Here is a 26970-nt window from a genome sequence, read left to right on the forward strand (position 1 = left end):
AACCCTTCCATTTTTATACAGTTAAGAAGTTCCCACATAGCTGAAACTTTAAATCCCATTAAAGGCAAAAACCACAGTATAGGCCAAAATGTTAAAACACCAGGTCATGCCACGCTTCATTCCATTGGTAAAATACATTTTGTTTTCTAATAAATAATTGTTGAAAGATGCCAGAGTACGTCTTTTGAGGCCCTCTTCTCAGGTTTTCTGCGGGGGCATAGCTAACTCTCAGGCCTGTAATTGTGAAGTTAAATCTGCAGAGTGGAGAACCTGGATTCTGGGATCCACAGGGGCCTCCAATCAGCCCGCGTGTGCACTCATTTTCTGAATGCAATGAGCCTTCTAAAAATATCATTGTTTCGGACGCCGAAACCCAAATGAACTTGCTAGTACAGGCTTAGGCTTCAGATGAGCTATCTTGCTCCCTGGAGGACCCAAGTTCAGTTCCCAGCACCCATGTCAGGCTGAATGAAGGCAACTGCCTGGAGCTTCATCTTCAGGGGATCTGACGCCCTCTTCTGGTCTCTGTGAGCACCTGCACTCACATGGCCTACACACAGGCGCACACGTAAAAAAAAAAAAAAAAAAAAAAAAAAAAAAAAAAAAAAAAAAATCTTTTGAATTGATAAAGACTTGCCCAAACTTCCAGGCCCTTTGGTCACAAAATTCAGCAGACCGGTCGGGCGGTGGTGGCGCAGGCCTTTAATCCCAGTACTCGGGAGGCAGAGGCTGGCGGATCTCTGTGAGTTCGAGGCCAGCCTGGGTTACAAAGTGAGTTCCAGGACAGGCTGCAAAGCTACTCAGAGAAACCCTGTCTCGGAAAAAACAAACAAACAAAATCAGCAGAAGGACTCCTTTATGAAAATACAGGGGGCCCTGCAGCCCCATTTCCCTCTCAACCTCATCTCTCTCCTTGAAAAGACATCAGAAGCCAGTGATAGCATTCCTTCACTCGGTCGGCCTCTCCGAGCGCTCCCTGCAAGCCTACTAAGTGCACAGGCACCCCGGAGTCGACCTCCGCAGCCCGGGACTGCACGGAACCAGCCCGCGCCTTCCCACCGGCCCCCGCGGCAGGCCCGGGAGGGCGGCTCCTCCCTAGTGCGCAAGCGCAGAGAGCCTCCCAGCCCCTGGCCCCACCTCCTCCACGTGCGTGCGCCGAGGGCTCAGCGTCGTCGTCGTCGTCGTCGTGGGCGCTCGCTGTTCCGGAAGTTCCCGGAGGCGCTGGAGCAGCTCGGAGGTGGCGTGTTCCAGCTCAGCGCTGAACTCGAAGGCGCCGCCGGGGTAAAGGAGCATGTGGTGGTGGGTGAGGGCGGGAGAGGGGGTGGCGTCAGCAGGTTTCAGGGCACGGGTGGGTGGCTGGGGGGGAAACACTTTGCTTTTTTGTTTTGTTTTGTTTGTTTTTTAAACTTGCGGAGTGGGAGCGCCCGGTGTGGACGGGGCTGGCCTCGAACTCGAGACTCCCCTCAGCGCGTCGAGTGCCGAGCCTGCCTCGGCGGTGCCGTGTGAGGTGTGAGGCGGTGCTGTCGTACGAGCTCAGCGCCCGCCCGCATGTCCGCCCGCCCGCTCCCACGCTGCTAGCACCCGGGCTCCGACGGGAGCGCCTCGGGGCCTGCGCGTGCGCAGTGGTTCCCGGGGTGGGGAGGTGGGGGGGGGGAGAGGGAGAAAGCGGACGGCGGACGGGCGCCCCTGGCTGGCTTCTTTCTCCCCGGCGCTGTCACCGCCGCCGGGTCCCGGGGAGGCTGGGCGGACCCCACGGAGGCAGGCGCCACCCACGCGCGGGGCCCGCCCCCTGGAAGCGGCTCACGAGGCGCGCCGAGCCGGGGGAGGACCCCGCGCCGCGTCCCCCAGCCGAGCTCGGACGATGTCCTTGAGCTCCGGCTGCAGGAGCCGGTGGACGCCGACCGCCCCAGGTAGGGAGGAGAGGGGAGGGCACGCGGGGCGGGCCGTCGGGGCGCGGGGGTCCTGCCTGCCGGGTGGAGGCCGGCTGGGGTGGGGGCGTCGGCACGGGCGGAGTGGGAGCTTTTCGCCTCCTCGCTGGGTCTGCACGCTTGGGGCCGTTGTTGGGATGCTAGCATATTGTCCACCCCGGGGGTTCCTGCGGCGGTGTGCAGGCAGGGGGCCGGGAGGCCACTCGGGTCTGTTAAATCCGAGTCACTTCCCATCTGGACCCAGATCATCCAAGTTTCCTCTGTGGTCAAGTTGTGGCCGCACAGGGGAGCCCCGGGGTGTTGAGACGGTGAAGGTACCCGAAAGGTGGAGGTTGTTGGCAACCCCGGTGCCCTGAAGGTGTCACAGTGTCCTCAGGTTGTAAAGGGTGGGCTGCGAGCGCAGGGTGCATACCGTGTGTGCTGTTGCGTGGAGAGGGATGGACGTGGGACCACCTCGGGGTGTCACGTAAGACGGCAGAGAGTGGTTCGTGGCCTGTTGATAACTTTGGCTTTCTTTTTTTTTTTTTTTTACTGTGTAGGGAGAATGAAAAGTAGTTCACGCTTTAAGTAAGGACTGCGCTGTTCCTCCGTTCACGTTTCGAAAATAATTTTATTTATTGGCTACGCTTAAAAGCTTTCAGGTTTCACATGATGTTGGGAGATTGGGAGGAGTTGGGGGAGAGGAAAGAAAATGATCAAAATAGGTTATATGAACAAAATGAAAAGTAAATCACGTAATGACCACCCCAAGAGCCCTTAGTTTTCATGTAAAATTAAGCGCGGTGTGGTAGCACACGTCATTAATCCCAGCACTCGGGAGGCACGGGGGAGGAGGTTCTCTATGACTTGGAGGCCAGCCTGGGCTACAGAGCAAGTTCCAGAACAGACAGGGCTACATGGTGAGTCTATCTCTGTCTGTTTCTGTCTGTCTGTCTGTCTGTCTGTCTGTCTCTCTCTCTCTCTCTCTCTCTCTCTCTCTCTCTCTCTGTGTGTGTGTGTGTTTCTGTCTCTCCCCTTGTCCCCCCTCTGTTCCTCCTCCTCTCTCTCAAAAAAAAAAAAAAAAAAAATCACCTTAAAAGCTTTGATTCAAAGCAACACAGAAACCTTGTTTTTAATTACTGCCCAGACATTTTAAAGTCTGAACCTTCCACATTTGCTGGGAAAGTGTTTAAACACCTTGAATACCTGTGTGAGTTCTTTGTTAAGAAATTGTTAAAGAATTCATAAAACTCAGTTTCCTTTTTTTGAAATGTTCAACCCTAGCAGCTCATACTTTAAATTGTAGCATATGCCTTACCATATTTTACTTGTACAGCTCAGTATATTAAAACATTTTACACCTTCACTCAAGTGACTCCTGGGTCTTTGAAGTTTTTTCCTCATTGTACTAACTAGTCTACTTGGGCATTTTCAAGTATAAAGTTATGCTTTCTTATGCTAAAGAATGATAAATGGCACCCAGATCATAATTTTTTTTTAATTGGGTAAGTGGCCGCAATTCACAATACTGGAAGATTGATGTTAGAAAATTGATGGGGTTTGTATTTTTATTTTTTGTTTTGTTGTTGTTGGTGGTGGTGGTAAATGTACTGCTTTTGCTGTGTTCTGATTTGATTTGATTTTGCCTTGACTTCAGAATGTTTGTCTTTCTGAAGGATGATTTAGCCCTCTGAAGTACCTGAATGTGTCCTGTTAGGTGTAATGAAATCTGATCATTTCTCCAGACCCTGAATGTCTTGAGTTTGTGGATAGTTTTGCTTGAAATCTATAAAGTACTATATATTAAAGATGAAAAATTATCTCCTTATTTTGATCAAAAATAGATTTCTTATTCAACAGGTACTTCTCGAACACCGGTATATTATTTGGATTTGATGTGTTTAAAAACGCTTTCCCAAAGGGACTTGGCTTTGCTTCATTATATTTAGCTTTGTGAAATTACTTTAGTATACTGTGTTAGAGTGTCAGAAGTCAGTGTAACAGACAGCTTTATTTTACTAGGTAGGGTGGAGTTACAAAACAAACTAAGCAAAGTTCAAACAGTTTAAAACCCATACGCATATAAGGAAGTTGTTTTAATGAACAACCTTGCCTGTGAAGATAGTCTCTATTGTCTGGTAGCAGGTCTGTGTCCTTGGAATGTGTAATCTCCATCATGCAAAGCCTTTGTAATTGCTGCCCTTTGAAAGGAAACGCTAGCCGCTCCTGGGGGTCTGTTACTACAGCAGCTGAGGCCTTGCTAAAGCTGGAGCGGCTGCTCTCAGTGGTGTGACTGACTTGATGTAGACAGATCCTTATCCAAACTTCGTTTCCATCTTGGAGAACTTTGTTCAATGCCTATTAGACCTAAGATAGACGAAAAACTATTGTTATTCTCCAGATTTTTCTGATAGGTGTAACCTGCTGTACTTGAAACTTAAGACTTTTAGGAACAGTGCTCTAATGGTATCTTGTCACGATACACATCTAAAACTGTCCACACTCATTTCCCCCTCCCCTCCTCTCCCCCTCCCTCCCTTCTCTCCTCCCTCCCTCCCTCCCTCCCCCCCCCCCCCCCCCCTTCCCTCCCTCCCTCCCTCCCTCCCTCCCTCTCCTCAAAGGGGGAAATACTTATTGCCAGTGAACTTAAAACTTCTTTGCACTTGTGGTTTTATAGACTGAGCATCAAGACTAAAGTGAGGATGAGTGAGTGACATTTTTAGACTAGATCAGCGGGCACCATTATCTGCCTCCAGTCTAGGGGATGCTTAACTTGATACAGGTGGGCGTCCACGGTTCCTTTTCTGCTCTCTGGGAGTAGAGGTGATTTGCCTCACCTATTGTAAGAATTGTGGTACTGTAATGACCCGTTTTGTTAGGTTTTTAAAGAGCAATCAAAGTTTTACATTACAAAGAGCCAGGGAAAGCTGTTATCAGTAGGTTCTGATAGCTGTGTGAACATGACAAAGGTTCTGGGGTGTGGTGGTTAATAGGTGGGCAGAAAGCCCAGCAGAGCCGGGTTCTCTGGTGAGTCTTGGCCTTTGTAGCAATTCCTCCTCCTGTGTATGAAGCAAGACCATCTGGGATGAGGGTCTTTAAAGAAGGGATAGTGCGGCTATCTTACTTCATGGCTGGCATTCTGGGGTCTGTGACTTAGTTTGGGGAAGAGACTGGTTTTTATGAGCTGTTGCCTGCAAGAAAAGGTGGGAGATGAGGTCAGGAGGAGAAGGTCAGGAAGAAACTTCCCTTCTGAAGCCTTTCAGTCACAACATCAGAGTACTTAGAAAGTCAGGGTGCCGTGCAGTGGGGTATTGTTTGCTGAGCCCCCAACACCTCAAAGGCTTCTAAGGTAATATCTGGAATGTTTTGATTTTTGTTGAGGTAAAATGTATGGCTTTATCCAGGTTCTCTAAAGTAGTGGTTCTCTTTGTGGGTTTTGACCCCTTTGGCAAACCTCTGTCTCCAAAATTATTTACGTTACAATTCATAGCAGTGGCAAAATTACATTTATGACGTAGCAAGGAAATACTGTCAAGGCTGGGAGACACCACATTGTGAGGAACTGTGTTAAAGGGTCGCAGCATTAGGAAGGTTGAGGATCACTGCTCTAAAGGGTATGAGACCCCCCCCCCACCACCAAAAACAATAAAACCAAAAGAGGTTTTTAGAAGGCACTTCAGTTTAGCTAATGTCAGCAAGAGTCCTAATAAGCTGTGACTGTGGATCCATAGCTGGTCGCATTAGTCCACACTTAACTGTGGAGTGCCTGTGTTGGCCGGGGCGAGTATTCTGTCTCTCCTCCCCGAGGCTGTCAGGGAAAACCTTGATGACAAAGACATCGAGTTCACTCAACGTTTTTGTGGGTTTCTCAAGACAAAGTTGCTCTTTGTGATAGTCCTGGCTGTCCTGGAACTCACAGAGATCCACCTGCCTCTGCCTTCCGAGCGCTGGGATCAAAGAGTGCCGCCACCACCCGGCGAAGTTTAATGTAAGATCTTAGCAAGAACTATGAGCGGAAAAGGAAAGATAAAAGCCAATACTTCTCAGTGATGTTGTGCCACTAGTCCAACGAGGATAGACAGCTCTCATAAAACTAAGAACAAAACGTTTGCTTGGGTCAGCAAAGTAAAATGAATAGTAGTGAGAGAAGGCCGAACCCCATGAACTTACAGTGGTGCTTTTTAACTTGCCCAACGTGAGCAGTGTGCTACGAAAGGCACAGTTGGTCGAGGAGTAGGGAGCACCTGAAGTTAAGAGCAAAAGAGCAAATTTTAGATAAAGCTTTACAGGTCCGTCTTTATCTAGTGTGTGTCTTTTCATGTCCATCCCAGTCAGTTAAGCCTATAATCTTTCTGTGCCTTTGTTTTACCATCTGTGAAATGGAGTCAGAATCTTAAGGTGAATGCAATGTTAGATGTAAGTAAATGATACAAAACTCATTGCTGTTGTGAGAGAAAACTGGTAAATGATGGGCTGATACCTTTTCAAATTCAAATTCATTTAGAATATTTTAGGTGAGCATTCTGCCTCATTCATGAGAAAGACATAGAATTTGATAAAAATTAAGGGATTATAATTGTGTATTAGTGATTTTCTAAGCATTGACTCCATTACAAAATTAATATTGTTTTGCACAGATGTGGAGGTGGGGGGGCATCTTAGTCACACCTGAGGGTACACATCTTTAAACAAAAGACCAAGGCAGGAAGCCTGCCAGTTCAAGGAAAGCTTGGACTATATGAGAGACCATTTTGAGAGGAACGGGTGTGGGAGAATGCACTGTCTTGATGACCTTAATAATAACAACACTTCTCAGTTTTTCAGCAGACTGAAAGGTGAGCAACAGTCAGTGGCTGGATTTCTAATATCAAGCTGTTTAGAAAAGGAAACCACTATTCATTTTTTTGAACTAACACAGAAAGATAGCTTACTATTTTAAAACAAGAGAAACATCTTGACCGGCAAGAGTAACTGCACTCAGGGCTTGCTAGCTAGCTATCGCTCAAGGCCCTAGAACTTAGATGACCAAGAAGAGTATTATTTGAAGGTTGTCCTGCCAGACGGAAGGGCCCAGTCTGAGTCCACTCCGCTCAGCAGATGGAAATGGTACAAGAAAGGAACTGGGAATCATTGTCAACCATGGGGATAAGAGCAGTGGCTAATTCACCACAGTGTGACACTTGGAAGACGTTAGGGAAATACAGAGGGATAATTAGAGGATTAAAGCTGAACATTAAAGGCAAATCAAAGGGATACATTTAACTAGAAAGCAGGCGGTAGATGAAAGGCCACCTCAGTGTTGGTCAGCTCTAGTTAGAAATTTGTCACCTGCCTACAAAGTTGTTTTTCTACAGATTCACATGAATTGTTGGGATTCTTTGATGTGACAGATTTCAGAGTTAATTTTGGTGTTGAGGAAAGTACCTTATGTTTTCTGCAAAGATTAAGTAAACTACTCTTGTACTGTTCTTTTCTTCCAGGAGTTTTATGTTAGTCCCTTGAAAATTCTGTCATTATCTTTAATCATCTGATTATTTCTTTGTATTTCCCTAATGTCTTCTAAAAAGTGTCATAACCACGATGAATTAACCGCTAATCTTATCCCCGTGCTTTACAGTAATTCCCACTGACTTTCTCACACACTTTTCATCTGCTGAGCAAAGAGTGCACCTATTTTGGTGTCTGTTGATTAGTTGGTAATCTTTTCACTCTTCACAGCGTGGCAGCAACAAACCTTTACGTTTTACACTCTTCTAGTCCTTGATCAAGTAGCTATCTGAGGAAAAGGAAGATAAAGAAGTGACATTTTTGATGTCTCCATTTATTGTTCTCTGTGTTCTTAACCCAGTTCGAGGGATACATTTGTAATTAATACTTGGGCTCAAAAATAAAATAATGCTACTAATACCTAAAATACAGGTAACGTGGATAATCATCCTTGTTGTGAAATAGGGTGTACATTTTCCTTTGCTGTTTTACTGCACGGTAGGCTGGTTGTGCTTCAGCCAAGCTGAGTAGAATTTGTCCATTCAGTAAAGTTGGAGGAAAAACTAGGAGTATCAGATTGAATGATTGATGAATTTAGGTGTTTTCTCACCTTGCTCTGAAGCCTGGGTGACTTCTGGGTCTGTGGAACTTGATCTGTTTTTACCAAAGGTTGTCAACTCCAAAGGGAAAGATCCGAAGGGAGTCCTAATCCTTGGGGGCCCCTTAACGTTAGTTATTCCCCTGGGGAAAAGCAGCTGGACTGAAAGTACAATTTCCCATAGCCTAGGCTCTTGGGACAGATGTTAAGCATGTAAATTACGTTTAACTTTATTCTCATTTGACTTGTGTAATTAGGTGCTTAGACCTGAAGGAGAGCCTGTCCCAAAAGTTTTAAGGGAAATCCATCCATACAGAATGCATCATTAAAACAAAATTGAAACTTTTTAATCACCACAAAATTGTGGAAATGACTGAGGATGAACCATGGATTTGTTGTTCCTAGTCTGCTTCTTGACTATAAAGAGCTTATTGCCCATATATCTATATATGCACAATTGCACCTGTATGACACGCACAAGCAGCTGTTAAGATGTGTGTCTGCACTGGAAAAGCTGCCATTCCTCACAGGTCTTCTCTACTTCTTGTCCCTCTTTTCCAAAGTGGGAACAAAGTCCTCATTTATAGTAGTGAGATGAACTGAATGTCTGTCTCCTCCCTGCCCTTGTCTTGGTTGTTTTCTTGTGTTCCCCCTCTCTAACACTTCACCTAAAAGAGAAGTTACTTCTTGATATTGACACACTCTAAAAGATAGCACTGAAGGGATTTTCTCAGACGAGCAGATCTAAAACTTAGGCCACCATCACCTGGAGAAGTTTTCAGAGGTTTGCTGGATCCATCCTCCTATAATGTAAGATCAGGAGGTCTGTGTAGATCTAGATTGCAAACAAGTTCCTAGGTGCTGCTGCTGCTGCCACCCAGGGATCACTGAAAACAGCTGCCTTTAGTAGTCTAAAGCTACCATAGATGATTCCCTGATACAAGAGATTTCATCATGGGGCTTGGTGGGCCCCAGTGCTTACATAACTGGTGATTATCAACTCCTGTTATGCATCTTGCAAGTTCACCTTTTTTTTTTTTTTCCAGTGCTGGGAATTGAATTTAGGGCTTCACACGTGCTGGATAAACACTGCCACTAAACTATATTCCTAGTCCCCAGATAGCATTTTTCTCTAATTTTGTGCCTTGTATATTTCAAAGCTATCTGTTAATGCAGTTTTTCTTTTGACATGAGACATCTTTAAAAACTGATTTGAACCTAGTTGACCTAAATAGTTGGATCTAAGTGGGATCTGCACTTCACTTTACGTTTACTGTGCTGACTGCTTCCTCTCTTTCTCTTATTCTTCTCACCCTATACTTAATTTTTCCAATACAATTTCATTCTTAAATGAATGTTGTGTGTTCATGATATTTTTTCTTTCATTCAACTTTCAAAAGGAATAGGAAATAAAAGTAAAGGAAAAAAGTGTTGATGGATTTAGGGCATTTTATCCAGTGGTAGGTTTTGTTTATTTTGAAATAGCTCAGGCTGGCCTGGCACTCAAAATTGTATTGCGTCAACCTCTAAGGAGTGATGAAGTTATGGCTATGCACCTCCACACTCAACATACGTTCATTGTTGTTTGCTCCTTTAAAATGGAACATAGGCCGCCAGTCTCAATTAAACCGGAGCGGTCTTTGTTGAACCTGTAGTTGATGTCACTGTTGTAGCAGTGTCCCGATAGGTAGCTTCTTTTTCCTGTCCAGGGGTTTTGTTTGCCATTCTTTTGCCATTCCAGTTTTACAACTTCATATGACCTTTAGTGGCTAGTTCTTACCCACATTTGCTGTAGTTCCTAGTGTACAAATTACCCAAAGTGTGAAAGTTGTTTGTGAATCTTCATCCTCATCACCTTTTTCTGGACAAGGGCATGGTCTAGATCCTACTTTGTGTTATGATTGCGCATATCTGGAAAATCTTTTTCCTTGGTGGCAAATTTTCAGTCTCTTTGAAGGGTAAAGGGACTGCTTCACGAAGCCCACTCCTTCAGTGCATTTGTGAGTGCTGTGATAGAGTATTCTTGTGCCACTGACTGGTGACAGGGAAATACTTTTCTTTGTGGAAGTAACTCTTCCAGGCCCAAGTTGGAAATGAAGAATGTAAAAGATTATGGAAAGGAAAAGCCATCAAATTATAGTTATGTATCACACATACAATTAATACTAAGTATTTCATACTACTATTGATACCTTTTGTGAATGACAGTAAGGCCTGGGCTATTACTAAATTTCTCAGTATTTCTAATTCCCAAATTATTTGGCATTTTGCTACTAATTTTTCTTTTTTCTGTTCTTTTTTGAGGCAGGGTCTTGTGTACCCTAGGCTATCCTCAAGCTTGGTATGTAGCCAAGGATGGCTTTGAGTTACTGATATCCTGGTTCCACCTCCCCAGAACTGGGAACAGACATGAGCTACCATGCATACCTACCCTGGCATTTTGCTTTTATATGCCAATCCATTTTTATTGCTATAGTACATGACTACATTTGCCCAATTGTTTTTTTTTATTTTAATTTTTATGTTTTTAGGTCTCTTGGGCACTTTATTAAAATCCTTGAGTAAAATGTAGACAAAATAGTAAATTAGAATCGAAAATACATAGCAGCAAATTTTTTTTTCAAAAATTGATCTATAACATGTGCTCTAAATATCTTTCAATTTTCATGTATGGTATAACTTGGAGAGAAGAGAAACTCCAGAATTTTCAATAAGTCTCAAAGTTTGTTTGATATTTCATTAATAAAAATGGATTTCCTTGAATGTATAACATTTTAATAAATAAATTAGTATGCTATATATTTTACCATATAGTTGGTAGTATTTATTATCCTGACATTAAAATGTAAGTCAAAATTGTCTCATTTCACAATTGCACAAAGTTAATTGTAATAGATCTTTAGGATAGAAACTAATCACAACTACTTAATATTTCCATGGTACATCCAAATTAAGGGTTGTTTTTTTGTTGTTGTTATTGTTGTTGTTGGTGGTGGTGGTTTCTTTTGGTTTTTCGAGACAGGGTTTCTCTGTGTAGCTTTGGGGCCTACTTTGGAACTTGCTCTGTAGACCAGGCTGGCCTCAAACTCACAGACATCCACCTGCCTTCGCCTCCCAAGTGCTGGGATCAAAAGCATGTGCTACCATGCCCAGCTCCCAAATAAAGGTTTAAATGCCCTAGTGTGATATTTAAGGACTGGACTGGGATGGTATAGTGCTTTAGAATCCAGACTAAGGTAGCAAGCAAGCTAGACCTGAAAATGAACTTGCCAGTTGAGTAGCCTTCAGCAAGTTCCTGAAGCTTTCTTGGTCTGTGTTTTGTCTTCTGATAATGAGAAGGTAAATGAGTACTAATACATAAAGTACATATACCATACATAACATGTGCAATAACTGTTTAGTGTGAATTTGTACAAAAGTAACAGTACTTAGTGTTTAATGGGTTTTTTTGTATGTAAAAACCACTAAAGCAGGTGCATTCGCTATGTCATGTAGCTGAAGTTATCCTGTTCCTGCCCGGCTCCCGCGGCCCTCAGACCCAAGCAAATATACAGAGACTTACATTATTTATAAACTGCATTGCTTAATGGCTCAGGCTTCTTGCTAGCTGTTCTTATATCTTTAATAAACCCATTTCTATAAATCTATACCTTGCCACATGGCTCATGGCTTACTGGTACTTTACATCCTGATCCCCATGGCAGCAGCTGGCAGTGTCTCTCCACTTCCTTCCACTTCCCAGAATTCTCCCCTCTCCTTGTCCCACCTACACTATCCTTCCTGCCTGGCTACTGGCCATTCAGCACTTTATTTATTAACAATTCAGAGTAACACATTCAACATGCAAAGCAATACCCACAGCAATGTCATAATGTAATTTTATTTCATTAGAAGTTGCTTACATGGTGAGCTAACAGTTGACTCTGACTAGCAGATGAGACTACACGAAGGGACAAGAAGGTTTGGAAAAAGTAATAAAAGAAGAAAAGGAATGGAGGGATTTGAGAGATGCAGAACATAAAAATGAGTAAGGGAGGCAGACATCTGAAGAAAAAATGAATGACATGGACTATAAAGAGATAATTCTGGGGGAGCTTTTTAACCATCATTTCCTACATTCCATCTTTTTCTTTCTTAAATAGATGTTCCTTTATTGCTCTTCATGTGTGGACTGAGTCCTGATCATAACTATATGATACTAGATACCGTTGCAGAGTGGTAAGTATTTCAAATAATGACTTCGTTGCTGTTACTCAAGTTTTGGGATGACTTTTTTAAAAAACTTAGAGCTGATTGGTTCTCATTTATTAATAGATTTTCAATAGAGGAAGATATATGAAGAATGTACTTAGAAAAGTATATTAGAATACTTTCAAAGTAGACGGTAAATATTTATTGAGTACTATCTTAGTCCATTTAAGCTGCTATAATGTGCCATAAACAGGGTAACTTGTAAACAACAGAAATGTATTTCTTGGCTATGCATGGTATTTGTAATTACATTACTCAAGAGGCAGGAGACTCTTGAATTCAAGGCAGTCCTTGGTTACATAAAGAGACTCTGTCTTTAAATGTGTATGTAATGTCAGGCAGCCCACAACTGCCTGTAACTCCAGTTCCAGAAGGATCTGACACCACCAGGCACTCACACACATACATACACGTGATTAAAACAAATCTTTGAAACCGGTAACAATTTCACTTGATGAAGCCTCTGCTGGCAGACCTAGTCATTTTATAAAGACTATCTCTTAGTACTTACTGTTATATCAGTGGTTAGGTTCAACATACGAATTTGGGAGGATACAGTCAAACCACAGGATATACTTAATTTCATAAGGAATTATATTTTGCATGGGAGATAAAAAAAAATTGGGTAAAGTAAGGTAAGTAGAGAAGATTGGCTTATTTATAATTAGCATTAATATAAGAAATAACGTTCGTAAAGTCAAGTCTCTATGCTGCTACTGCTTAGGATGTTTGTGGTATGTAAAGTTAGAGTTTGCCCTTAGACACTGTATATAAATAGAAGAAAATGTTTTTCAGCCAAATTTCTTCTTAGATTGATTTATTTTGTGTGTGCCTGTGTGAAGGTCATAGGGCAGTTTGCAGGAGTCCGCTCTCTTCTTCCACCCAGGGCCCAAACTCAGGTTATCAGACCTGGCAGCAAGGACCTTTTTTCTTGCTGGTCATCTTTCTGACACTCATTTTATATTTTTAATCAAAAGTAATGTTTCAAAATGATTTTTAAATATTTGATTAATTCTAATGATGAAATTCGCTACCAGGGTGGAAATTAAACAAACCATTGATGAGTAGAAAAAAAAGTACTATAAGCATAGAGAGGAATACTCAAGGTAAATAAATACTTTTAGCTATTGGAAAGGTGGGAGAGAATTGGGGATGGGTTTTTTGTTTGTTTTGTTTTGTTTTTTTAAATTTATTTGAAGTGGGAGGTTAAGAGGTCACGGTCAGGTCGGTCGTATAGCCCAGGGTCATGGGTGGAGCAGATACCACTACATTTCCCCTTTTTGTCTCAATAAGAAGATTCTAAACCTAATGCATAAAAATGATGATCAAGTATTGTCCAAGAGAAACAAAGAGTAATAACATAAACAAAACATGGAACTACAACGAACAAGAACAGCATCAAACAAGAAACACATGTTAAATGTCCAGAAGGTTAACTTAGGAAGCTGTTAAACTCTTCAAGACCTTAGCTTGCACATAATGTTCAGCTTCTCACATATCCCTGTATGTGGACCTAGAATCTGGAGGTAGTTGGAAGGTTGATGAGGCTGAGGTCAGAACAGCAAACTGTCACAGTTTTCAGCTACACAGCGTACTGTAGCATGGATGAGAAGATCAGCATTTAGTGAACAGCAGAGTCAGGGCAGACCCCTGTCTGTTGAGTTCTTCAGCAGAATGCTTTCTACCCGATTCTTAATTCTTTCAAAGAATTCAGACTAATTTTATTAGTTAAAAACTTGGATTAAAACACAAGAAAATGAGCTTCTTAGCTATTGACCCTTAGCTGCTTGTCACTGGACAGGTTTAAGAATTTAGATCACTTATATTTTTGGTTGTGAGCCTAGCCTTTAACGGCTGAGCCATCTCGCTGGAGAGATGGCTCAGAGGTTAAGAGCACTGACTGCTCTTCCAGAAGTCCTGAGTTCAATTCCCAACAACCACATGGTGGCTCACAACCATCTGTAATGAGATCTGGTGCCCTCTTCTGGTGTGCAGGCATACATGGAGGCAGAGCACTGTATACATAATAAAAATAAATAAATATTTGAAAAAAAAAAGAATTTAGATCACTCCCAATATTTAGTCACTGTAACAAATTCCATACTTTGTTGAATTGTAAGGAAAACTTTTTTGTTCTACTTAGTATAGTTTACAAAACAAATCAGGTGAGGCTTTACTATCACCCTACTTGGTACATCTGTCCCATCTCCAGATAGTCTCAATTAATGGTATTTACTATGGATTTGTAACCGTTTAGACAGAAGAATACACTTAGAGTCTCAGGCTTTCTCTTACATCGGATTTGTTCTTTGCTAGTGCCATACATGTATAAAATGCATTTTGATTACTGTGACCCTCCCCTACCCTCACCCTATAGATTCCCAGCCCTCTCTACAGTTCCCTTTTCAAACTTCCTGGAGTTTGGAGGGTTGTTTTGGGTTTTTGTTTGTTTGGTTTTTTTGTTTTTGTTTGGGGGGTTGGTTGGTTTTGTTTTTTTGTCTTTGGGGGTTTTGGGGGGGGGTAGAGGTTGGTTTGCTTTGATTTGGTTGAGACCCATTGAGTGCAACCATACCATATAATAATCTATGTGATCCTTTGTTTGAAAGTACCAGTTGGCATCTTCTGTGGGGACACAACTAAATACAGTGACCTCCCCTCCCCAAGAATCCAGCTGATAATTCAGTTTGTAAGTGTAGTGCTCCATGATCCTCTCCATGATTCCTGATTATTGAGGTCCAGCCTTGTATAACTTGTTGAATACAGCCCCAGCTTTATACAGCTTACTTTCTGGGAAAGTTGTGCTGGGAAAGTCGTGATAAGGATACTGATTTTAAGCATACAGTGTATGCTCTCTAAACAGGTGTTAGCAAAACAGGACCATTTTCTCAGGAGTTATGTTGACTTTTATTTTTTTAATGTATTATTGTGATGCACATGATATACATGTTTGGGCATGTGTGCCACAGCATATGTGGAGGTCAGAGGACAACTTGGTGGAGTTGGATCTCACCTTTACTTTTTTTTTTTAAAAGATTTATTTATTATGTATACAGTGTTCTGTCTGCACATATCCCCATAGGCCAGAAGAGGGCACCAGATCTCATTACAGATGGTTGTGAGCCACCATGTGATTGCTGGGACTTGAACTCAGGACCTTTGGAAGAGCAAGCAGTGCTCTTAACCTCTGAGCCATCTCTGCAGCACTTACCTTCACTTTAGGTGGGTTCCAGGGATCAAATTCAGTTACCAGGCTTGCACAGCAAGCTCCATTATCCCGTGAACTCTCTCTCCAGCCCTATGTTGAGTTCTCTTTCTAGGCCTTTGTTTTTAGAACAGTGAGTTAAGTCAACTACTGGAATTTTGTGTTCTTGCTGTAAGCCTTTGTATCTGGATGACAGTAATGCCTCCCAGAGAAGTAGAGTTCAGCACAAAGGGGATTTCTCCAGGGACATGATCTTCACATGGTACTTTTCTAAAAGTAAACACAATAGTGGGAAAGAAAGAAAAAATAGTCTGATAGAGTCTAATGGCTATTTAAGTAAAATTTAAAGCATAATCTAAGCTTTATGATCATAATTGATCTGCATTTAGATATTGAAGATATCCTCGCTTCCCAAGTTCCAAGTCACATAGGGCCAAGTCTCAAGTTTTAAGACTTAAAAGAGAATGAAGGATAGACTCTCAGAAGTTGCTGCAAAGTGATTGAACTTTGTGTGTGTGTGTGTGTGTGTGTGTGTGCGTGTGTGTGCGCGCGCGCGCGCGCGCGCGCACGCCCACGCCCGTGTGCCTGTCTGTATTCACAAGTGTGGACATGTAAACCCTAGAATAATTTCACATTTATAGTAACATTTACATTTACGTTGTGAGAGGGCATGTAATCCTGGCTATGTGCATGTTGAATCTAATGTTCAGCCAAATACTTCTTGAATTGGCCAACTAAGATCCAAGTTAAGTAAGAGTATTACTAACAGGTGGATCTTTTTTGTTTGTTTGTTTGTTTGTTTGTTGTTTTGTTTTTTCGAGACAGGGTTTCTCTGTGTAGCTTTGTGCCTTTCCTGGAACTCACTCTGTAGCCCAGGCTGGCCTCGAACTCACAGAGATCCGTCTGGCTCTGCCTCCCGAGTGCTGGGATTAAAGGCTTGCGCCACCACTGCCCGGCTAACAGGTGGATCTTGATAATAGCAGTATAGGGACATCCTCTGGACCCTTTAGGAAAGCTTGGTTTCCAGACATTGAAAGACAATGTACTCCTGCGGTCCTCCAATTACTAGTTGAACAGACATTTGATAGTCAGTTATTCAGTTTTATATTAGCCTGGAGAATTCTATTTTACACACATGTATTTTGATCTGAGCCTTTTTCTTTTGTCATACAAACCATAATCCTTTTGTTTGTGACCTTGCTAAGAGTCAGTGCAACCTGCCCATAGAAGATCATCTAAAAGCCTCTGCCTCCGCTTTAGTTTATCTTGGCTGCTTTAACAGGACACCACAAATGGGCAACTCTACAAAAACAGAGATGTTTAGTTGGTAAGTTAGAGAAGTCTTCTCCAAGCTGCTGGAAGAAACAGTGCAGTTCGAGATGAGGGACACTTCCTCACTCACACTGTGTCCTCCCTGTGAAAGGTGTAAAGAGGTCTGGGGATCGTTTTGATAAGCAGGAAGGCACACTCATCAAGACCAAATCCTTTAAGGTTCCATCTCTGCAGTCTGACATCACTTATAATTTACTGCTAATGTTTAGATCTTAAACCCATTTGGGGTTCATCATGAACGAAGTCCCAACTTCGTTCCTCCAAGCATAGGTAGCTAATTTTCCTGGTATTGTTTGTTTCAAAGACTGCCCTCTGAAATGGGATTGGCATCCTGGTAGAACATCTTATTCCATATGCAGTGAAAGTTTTTTTTGGATCTCTTGCTTGTAGTTCATTTGTCTAGATGTCTACCAGGCTCCAAAGACTATGAAATTATGGGAATAAATTAAGAAATAATATATGTATGTATAATAATAAATGTATGCAATATATACATTTAATGCAGAAAACAAAAGCATTATAAACAAGTAACTCGGGCAAAAAAAAAAAAAAAGAACAGATTCATATTTACTAGAATTAAGATGGTGGCATTACCAGATAAAAGTACTTTTAGGGCCACTGAAATGGTTTAGCCAGTAAAAATGCTTCCTGTGCAATCCTAATGATCTCAGTTTGATCCCTGGAAATCAGTGTGGGGAACAAGAACTGATGCCTGAAAGTTGTCCTCTGACCCCTACATCCATGCTGTGGCACAGATGCACCACACAACATAATACATATGTAACATTCACACACACAAATAAATAGTTTTAAAATATATTTGTTTTACATTTAAAGTAAAGAAATAACAGCAGGGAAATCAGGGCTTCAAAGTCATCCTTGGTTACATATAGAGTTGAGTTGGAAGCCAGATTGGGTAGATAAGACCCAGTTCCATAACATTTTTTTTTTCTTTAAGAATCAAGTGTGTCTCATATAAATAAATATGAATTTATATAAATATGAGTAATGGAAAAAGTTTTAAGCTTAGTTGTTTGTGGGCAGTCTGATTTACTCAAAGGAAAATGCTGCTAAGTCTAATGACCTGGGCTTGAACCTTAGGACCCACATGGTAGAAAGAGAGAAGAAAATCAATTCCTGAAACTTGTCCTGTGACCACTGCTCATACACCATGGAACTTGTACACACAGACACGTGGTGGGGGCTACAAATAAATAAATGTAATTTAAATTTCTCAAACATTTGTTATTTTATTTTTGTGTATGTATATGAGGCTGAATGAGTTTATATACATTACATGCATGTGCCCTCAGGCCAGAGAGTATAAGGTCTCCTGCAACTGTGAGTTAGAGGCAGTTTTGAGCTGCCTGATTTAGGTGCTGAGAACGGAACCCTGTTCTTCTCTAAGAGTAGTTTGTGCTTTTAACTATTTGACCATTTCTCTGGCCTCTGTAATTTAAATTTTTTTAAGAGCTCTGTCTGGCAGATTAAAATCCACTGAAGAAACAGTGAGCTAGATTTTTGGATATTAATAAGGGGCATAGAAGGTAGATATTTGAACATAAGTATTTAGATACCACAACAATCAAAATATAAATTGCTGAGAATGTCATAAAACATTCTAATTACATTTATTTTGTGTGTATATGTGCATGCATGTTGTGTCTGTGTGCAGTTGTACATACCACAGTGAGCATGTGAATTCCAGAACACAAAATATGTGTGGATTCCACAGTACAGCTCATTAAGAGTCAGTGTTCTTTATCCACCATGTGGGATCTAGGGATTGAACTCAGGTTATCAGTCTCAGGAGCAGATAGCCACCTGCTGAACCATCTCAATAGCCTGTCATAACTGTTGAAAGGTGCAATGCCTTTCAAGAAATCCCAGCAAACACTTTTAATGTCTGTTAGATTGGAAATTATTAGACTGATTGAAACAAGGTCTTACTGTGTAGACAAGACTGTATTGGAGTTCACATCATCCTGTGGAAATGAACCCCACATCCTCACCAAGTGCTGACATGACAGTCATAAAGTACCACACCAAACTTGAATATTATTTTGTTAATTGAATTTTTTCATGCCATATATTCTAATAATGCATCTCCAAACTCTTCTAAGATAAAGGAAAATACAATTTTGGCTATAAAACATTCCTGTTCAGAAAAATAAAAGGGCTGGTTTTAAAAACATGGTAAATTATTTGAAATGTGTAATTGGCAGCTAGAATTTCATAGAAAGCCTTCTTGATGCGTATGTTGATAGAAGACGGTTTAAAAACTTGAGTGAGCTTTTCACAGATGTGAAAGTACAAATGACCAGAAAGTATATTCAACTGGTCAGTCTCACAAAACAGTGTGTTCAATGCAAATTACAGATGTTGTTGATTAGATTTCCATTGCTGTAATAAATACCACGACCAAAATCAACTTGTGAAGCAATTGGGGTTTTTTTTTTTTTTTTTTTCATCTTACAGTTTTTAGTTCATCACTAGGGAAGCCAAGACAGGAACCTGGAGATGGCAGCTTGAGGTACAGACCATGGAGGAATGCTGTTCATTGGCTTACTCTCATGGATTGCTCTGTGTGCTTTTTCTTAAGTGCCCCAAGACCACCTGCCCAAGCATGGCACTGCCCACAGTGGGCTGGGCTTTTCTCTATCAGTCATCAATCAAGAAAATGTCCCTCAGACCTGCTCAAAGGCTAGTTTGAAGAGAGAGATGATCCATAATGATGGGAAAAGTATGGTGGCAGAAGGAAGGGTGAAGCAGCTATGCAGATCACATCCCCAGTCAGGAAGCAGAGATGAGTGCTGGTTGTCAACTGCTTCCTCCTTTTTTCTTTGTAGTTAGCCTGGGAGCACTGCCCGGGAGTTTGGGGAGGCTTGTTCTTAATTAGGAATGCCTGGCCTTACCTTGGCTTCTTTCTTGCCAGTTTTCCTTAACTTATTACATCTACCATTTACCTCTGGGCTTTTCCCATTCTCTTCTTTAAATCTTACTCTTACTCTGTGGCTTGCTGTGTAGCTGAGTGGCTGGCCCCTGCAGTCTCCTCCTTCTCTGGCTGCTAGATCTCTCCACCTCTCAGATTTCTCCCTCTGTATATTCTCTCTGCCTCACCTATCCTTTTTCCTGCCTTGCTATTGGCCAGTTCTTTATTAGACCATAAGACGTTTTACACAGGCACAGTAACACAGCTTCATAGAGTTAAACAAATGCAACATAAAAGTAACACACCTTAAAATAAAGATTATCTATCACTATCCATATCTGACAAGAGTGCGTCATAAAAGTTTTAGAAATGAAAACAAATTTTTGACAGGAAGATGCCATAAGCATAAATAGAACATATTAATATTATACATGTGACAAAGTGGCTTTCTATAGGAGGAAGCTATCATTAAAATATATAATAAGGCCGGGCGGTGGTGGCGCACGCCTTTAATCCCAGCACTGGGGAGGCAGAGCCAGGCGGATCTCTGTGAGCTTGAGGCCAGCCTGGTCTACAGAGTGAGTTCCAGGAAAGATGCAACGCTACACAGAGAAACCCTGTCTTGAAAAACCAAAAAATATATGTATATAAGTATGGTATCATATATGATGGATAATTCTTTGTCGAAGCTTTACAAATCATCAAAAGATTCATTTCTGGGGTTGGGGATTTAGCTCAGTGGTAGAGTGCTTGCCTAGCAAGCGCAGGGCCCTGGGTTCGATCCTCAGCTCCACCAGAAAAAAAAAAAAGATTCATTTCTATGTTTAAAAAATAGTAATGGTGGGGGTTGGGGATTTAGCTCAGTGGTAGAGCGCTTGCCTAGCAAGTGCAAGGCCCTGGGTTCAATCCTCAGCTCCACAAAAAAAAAAAAAAAAAAAAGTAATGGAAGAAAAGGTAGGATGATTCACAGAAAAATAAAACTAAACTAATCTCACAGATAATGAAAGCCAAATTAAAGCTACAAGATTTTGTATGGTGTGATATGACTTGTCTTGTAATACTGAGGAGGACCAAGTCTAAGGCATACATGCCAACCAGTTTCCCTGCCACTAGCTTCATCCCCCAACCTTGTGATGTTTGGGGAGGTTTTTTTTCTAATCAAATTTTCAGAGGTTAGACCTGATGAAATAGGTTTAAGTAATTAAAAAATATTTTCTGATTTATTTTCAGTAGAAAATTAAAACAGCTGTGAAGAACAGTTTGAGACAAATGAGTTACTAAGAAGCTAAGAAATCAATACCTAAAAAGTAGCTATAATACCAGAATTATGAAGTCATAGACAACTGGGGATGACTATATTACTCCAAAAACATAGTGGTCAGATTATCAAATATAGGGAGCCATATATATTCTGAGTCAGAAGGAACTTAGGAGCATACAAGACAGATGTGAAAGGCGTCAAGGTCTCTGGAAATTGCTTCTTAGGTGGAAATCAAAGTAGACCGAGGGTAGTGAGGGATAGCTAGAGACTAAGAGACTTTTCAACTCGAGTTTGTGTAAATACTGTAGAGGAATCTAGAGACTGAAAATGAGCAGACAAATGGAGTTCAGTAGAAAATGGTTGGGACAGTGGGGTGCAGGAGATGGGAGTTTGATTTCATAATGGAAATTGTGAAGTCTAGTTTTAATTTAGCTCTAACCCTTTGATATTTAAATTGCTTTAATTTATGGTGGAGTAGCCATGCCCTTCCACAAAGAGCTAAGTGCTAAAGAATTTAGTTGTAGTGGGCCATGAGGGTCTGTAACACTTAGCTATTCTTTTTTTCTTTTTGAAGATTAATTTGTTATGTGTGTTTTGTGTACATGTTAAGTGCAGCATGTACATATAGTGCCAGTGGAAGCCAGAGGAGGGCATCAAATCCCACAGAACTGGAGTTACAAATTATAAGCTGCTTTGTGAGTGCTGGGAACTGCGTCTTCAACAGCAGTAAGTACTCTTAACCACAGAGCCTTCTCTCCAGCTCTGACTCTATTCTTCTAAGACGAAACAGATGGCTTTGAGTCTTACTAAAGGAAATCGGGACTCTTGGGGCTTATTCAATTGAAACAATTATCCCAATAAAGACTTCATTAGTGATTTTTGGTTTTTTTTTAATTATTTTGAATATTAGCTGAAATATTTTGTGGGAGTTGGTTGGGAGTGCTGTTTTAGAGCACTTTCTCATTTGTAACTAGTAGTCTTAAGAACTTATGTTCTTGATTTGTAATGGTTATCTTATAAAAATACAGTTAAACTAAATTTTGAGGGAGTCCAATAATGGTTTAGCATCAACTCCCTCAAGTTGTCCTCTGACCTCTATGCAGGCACTGTGGAAAATGTAACATACACCCACCCCACCCTGACACACATGCACGCACACATAAATAATAAAGCATAAAAAATAGATCTTGAGGGGTTTAAATCTATAAATCAACTGTTCAACTTTAAGAGTTTCTTTCTTTTGTCATCAACTTGTCTATGAAAAAAATGTATAAACATTCATTATACACACAAAATAATGTGCTGTAAAGGAAAGATAATGACTTGGTAAGGTCCTGATCCCTGGGTAATTGTAGAACTAGAGATAGGCCTGTATTTGACTTCTGTCTGTCTTTATAACACTGCACGTCTCAATAGACTTGGGCTGGTCCATAGAAACGAATCAGGTTTACTTTACAGTTAGTTTTGCACAGTTCTTGGGGGCCAGTCCTCTAACCATGTAACATAGATACTGTTACAGAGAAGTTAGGCACTTTGCTCAGTGTAACATTCTTGGTGGTAAACCCAGAATTCTAATCCATTATTACACTTTGCCTTTCTGACTAAAGTTCTGTTTAATCTGCTTAGCATTTGGGTCAGAGCTTTCTCTCTGGAACTGAGTCAGTCTTTGTCACTCCTTGAAAGTCCTAAGCCTGGACACCCAGTCTCACTTTCCCAGTTACTTTTTAAAAATTCTTCATACGTTTTATTTCTGCTGCTCTTATGAGCAACTCCAGTACACTATTCAGTGGGAAAAGCAAGTATGCTTATTTTATTCTTACACTTCCAGTTTCCTCTAGATTTTCAGTAGACTATATATAAAGTTAGGTTATGGATGTTTCTGTTCCTGTCTATTAAGCTTTATAAAATATAAATGAATTTTTAACTTTACTTTTTTTCTGTATCTATTAAAATAACTACTTTATATAACAAAAACGTACATTTTTTCCTATTGTTAAATCATCCTTGCCTTTTGGGGATAAATTTAGATTATAATGTTTTGTTAAGTAGTATCTTTCAAAATCTGTTTGTATTACTTAGTTTTTAGTATATTGTCAATTTTTATTTTTCTAGATTGAATTTTAGTAAGTTATATTTTCCCAAGAATTTGTTTTATCTAATGCTTAAGTGTGTTGGCTCAAAATTGTTCATAATATACACATTTTAAAATCTATATGAATAGATGTTTTATTGTTGAGCAACCTGTATTTTAGTTCACTTATTCTTTAGTTCTCCTTTATCTGTTATTCATTACCTGTTACTGATGTTTTTAGAATTTATTCCGTTTCTTAATATTTCACATAGGATAGTCCTAGTACTCGAGAGAACACCTCAGCACAAGCCTTTAGGATTGAAACTCTCTGATCTTATAGAAAAGTAAACAATGTGTATATAAATATATATAATAGTTATAGGACTGCTGTATATATCCTGTAATATATAATGTTATACATTTTACACAAGTGCAAAGATTAATAGAAATGGCCATGAGTCTGTGATACATAAGTGTAAAAAATGACTTATTAATTTGACTGGTTTATTTGGACTGAACTTTAAGAAATATTTATACAAGAAAGTTGTTAATTGGAAAGTAACAATCTATAGCTTTAGCCAATGGAGAATATTGAACCCCCATTATTTCTTGAATAACATCTTTTGTCAGCTTTAAAATTAGCTTTTTGTGATATTGTCCTAAGCACCAAGAAACAAAATTAATTTCTACTCGTAAATTCTACTAAAGAATGTTTTGTAAGAAAACATACAACTGAAATCATTCAGTTTCTCTGAATGTGTAATTTAACTATAATGGCAATATTGAACACTTTTGGCCCTTCAAGGTTTTGTATCTTACTTGCTGTTAATAATAAACCATGACCAATTGAGAGGTTTTTATACTATCAATTTCTCTAAATTATTCTTCCTTTTCATTACTAAGCTGCCAGGTGGAGATGGCCTTTTTTTAAATTATTATTATAGTTGGATATTGTAAAGATATTCTTGTTTGTTTGAGACAGGGTCATACTCTCTCACAGTCCTGGATGTCCTGAATTGTAGACTAGGCTGGCCTTGAATTCACAAAGATCTGCCTGCTTCTAAGATACTCTTTTTAGGAGGAACTAGCTCACTAGTGTTTGCCACTGTGAATGGCTGAAAGAAAGCCTCATTTTCTTGATTTCCTACTCTTAATCTGTGGTTGGAACATTGCAAGGTTTCACAGAGAGCACAGAAATTAGATAGACTGAGAGGTCCTCTGTAAACCTTTTATACACTCTTACCTCTTGTCACTTGTCTGCAGAGCTTTATCTTCTCATAACTTGCATTGTTATTTAATGTTTGAACTAAGCAGTTGTCATCAAGCAGCTCACAAAGCATATTATGAAATGGCATGAAAATGCCTATTCATGTAAATTTCTTGTATGGAAGCACTGTAACTTCCTTTAATAGCTAGTTTGGGTTCTATTTGGAGAGATAAATGAGTGTTTGAGGGGCTGGAGATTGATAGCTCAGCAATTAAGAGCACTTGCTGTTCTTCCAGAGGTCCCAAGTTTAATTCCCAGCACCCACACCACATGGCATCTCACCACTGTCTCTTAACTCTAGTTACAGGGCATCAGATGCCTTCTTCTGACCTCAGTGGGCCCTGCATACATGTAATGCACATACATACACACAGACAAAATACCCATAAACATAATATAATAAAATAAAATTTTAGAAAGGAAACATTTATTAAAAAAGAAAACAGTCTGTTTGAGGAGTGTGGACTGGAGGGAAGAGGAGAGGATGGAGAAAAAAGGAAAGAAAGTTCTTCATTAATACTAGTACAATGTCGAGCCTGAGTTAAACATTGTAGACTGTCTTGTGAATCAATAACCAGTTGAACACTGACTTGTTAGCTATCAGCTAAGTATAGCGATGGTCATCAGTAAGCTACATGTGACTCTCATAAGTTTATCCTAAAGCTAGAAATTATGATTTAAAGAAAATTGTAGTAAAATGGTATATAGAAAAATGAACTTTTACAGAATAGAATGTTTAGCAAGAACTTTACCATGTTTATAAAAAAATCATTATTGGTGGAAGTTTTTAAGATTTTTGGGAATGGAGAGGTTTTTGGCTACCTATCTGTAATCCAGTAAATTACAAGAGAGTGATCTATTGAAAATTTTTTTATAAAATATAATACATTTCGAATTTATTCATTTTCTATTTGGGGTAGCCTGGTAAATTGCAATTGAAACCTGTTGACAGTGTGACTAAGAATATATCGTTCCTCGGTTTTCTTTGAGGGCTGTCAGATTACTCCCACATTGTACTGCCATACTTCCATAGATAGGTAAGAAGCATATCTACTAATCTTAACTTGGGGTTGATTTTAGGCCACCAACAAAATGGAAATGAAAGAGAATGATAAGACATGGAGAATGAGCCCAGACAGTGAATCTTCATGGACTACTGATGCCGAGGCCAGTTCTGGGAAGAAATTCACCATTCCAAAGATCAGGAGAACAACTGAGAAAGGTAAAATTTCTATACGAAATGAGAGCTTTTGTAGAAACCCTATTTCTCTGGCTCATTTATGTTCATTCTGACTATACTAGACTAGGTGAAGTCAGACCTTTCTTTCCCTCAGATACACATGTGCCGAGATGACACAGGATGGAGTAGACAGAGCTCCCGGTGTTCTCAGGAGTTACATGGAAACCCCTGGAGTTTTACATGTAAAACAAATGCAGGCTAGGTTCCAAAGTACAGAGAAGAAAGGCCTGAGGAACCTGAGGCTAGGGAATAGTTAACAGTACATTTTCTGGACTTTTTGTTTGTTCCAACCATGATGCCTACCATCTAGAAATACCACTTGGCACAGGCTTCTCCTACAAAAAATGAAATAAATAAAAATCATATTCTTTGTCCTGGGACTAAAAGTGGGGCAGCTTAGAGATATGGGAGCTATTAAATACTATACTAAAACTATGAAATACCAGGAATTTGGGTGAGGGGCATGACTACACCTTTGTCAATAAATGTTAAGTAGAGGAAAGAAACAAGCAAGTGCACCTTGCCAACAAATGTGGTGTCAGAAGAAGCCAAGTAGGGAGCCCAGACTGCAACAAGGTTAGCGTTGTCTTTCCTTTACCAAGAGTGACCAAGTAGGGAGCCTGGACTTTCCTTTCCTGCCATCCTTTGTCTTACGGCATCAGTAGATTCCATACTTCCACTGGCCTTGTGACAGTGAGCTGTCCCTTCTTACTAGGGTAGAGATGCGGAAAGCAAAATGCAGAGCTTGGTCTTCTACCACATCCAGGCATTCATCCCTCCCACAAACCAGTGGAGGCTGAGTAAGTAGGCCGCATGTACTTTCCCTGCCTGCACTTTTCCTGCCTGTGAGAGCATCCTCCGGAGTATTGGTGTATGCCCTATAGAGAACAAGAACTTCAATCCTGCCTTGTGGGATTTAGCTGTTCACTTTGACTACCAACAGTTTCCCAAAGCAGCATGGTTTTGGGAAAGACTTGATAAAATACAAGGCTAGATATGCTCTAGAGTCTCATAATAGTACCTAGATGTCCAAGACATAATAAAATCTTTTAATAGTACCACCATTCAGGAAAACCTCAACTTGAGTGAGAAAAGCTTCTGCATAAAAAGTCAGTACCCTGAGTACACCAGCTGGGATTATTTGAAAATACTTTATTTTTTAAATTTCTACACATAGTATATTTTTATCATTCTTTCCTTCTCCTAAGTTCTCTCACGTCTCTTCTACCTCACTATCCACCTTTGTTCATGTTTTTTCTCTCCCTCAAAAAAAAAAAGGAAGAAAGAAAAAAGGAAAAAAATCAACTGAAAGACAAAAAGCACTAAACCATAACCAAAAAGCACACAAAAACTACGGAGCCCATTTTGTGTTGGTCAGCTACTCCTGAGCATGAGGCCTGCCCTGTGATGTGATTGACAGAC

The 26970-nt window shown here is 40.5% G+C and overlaps 1 protein-coding gene across 1 annotated transcript in view; it reads left to right on the plus strand.

Moving 5' to 3' along the window:
* The first annotated feature begins 21680 nt into the window (after window positions 1–21680).
* Tex15 (testis expressed 15, meiosis and synapsis associated) overlaps window positions 21681–26970 on the plus strand; it is a 50014-nt gene continuing 44724 nt past the window's right edge. Inside the window, exons 1-2 of the mRNA XM_036166749.1 lie at window positions 21681–21696; window positions 25389–25530. Of these exons, the coding sequence (XP_036022642.1) occupies window positions 25401–25530 (130 nt within the window). The 5' untranslated portion in view covers window positions 21681–21696; window positions 25389–25400. The remainder of the gene's footprint in view (window positions 21697–25388; window positions 25531–26970) is intronic.

The sequence above is a fragment of the Onychomys torridus genome, chromosome 17 (assembly GCF_903995425.1).
Source record: "Onychomys torridus chromosome 17, mOncTor1.1, whole genome shotgun sequence".
Taxonomy (NCBI): Eukaryota; Metazoa; Chordata; class Mammalia; order Rodentia; family Cricetidae; genus Onychomys; species Onychomys torridus.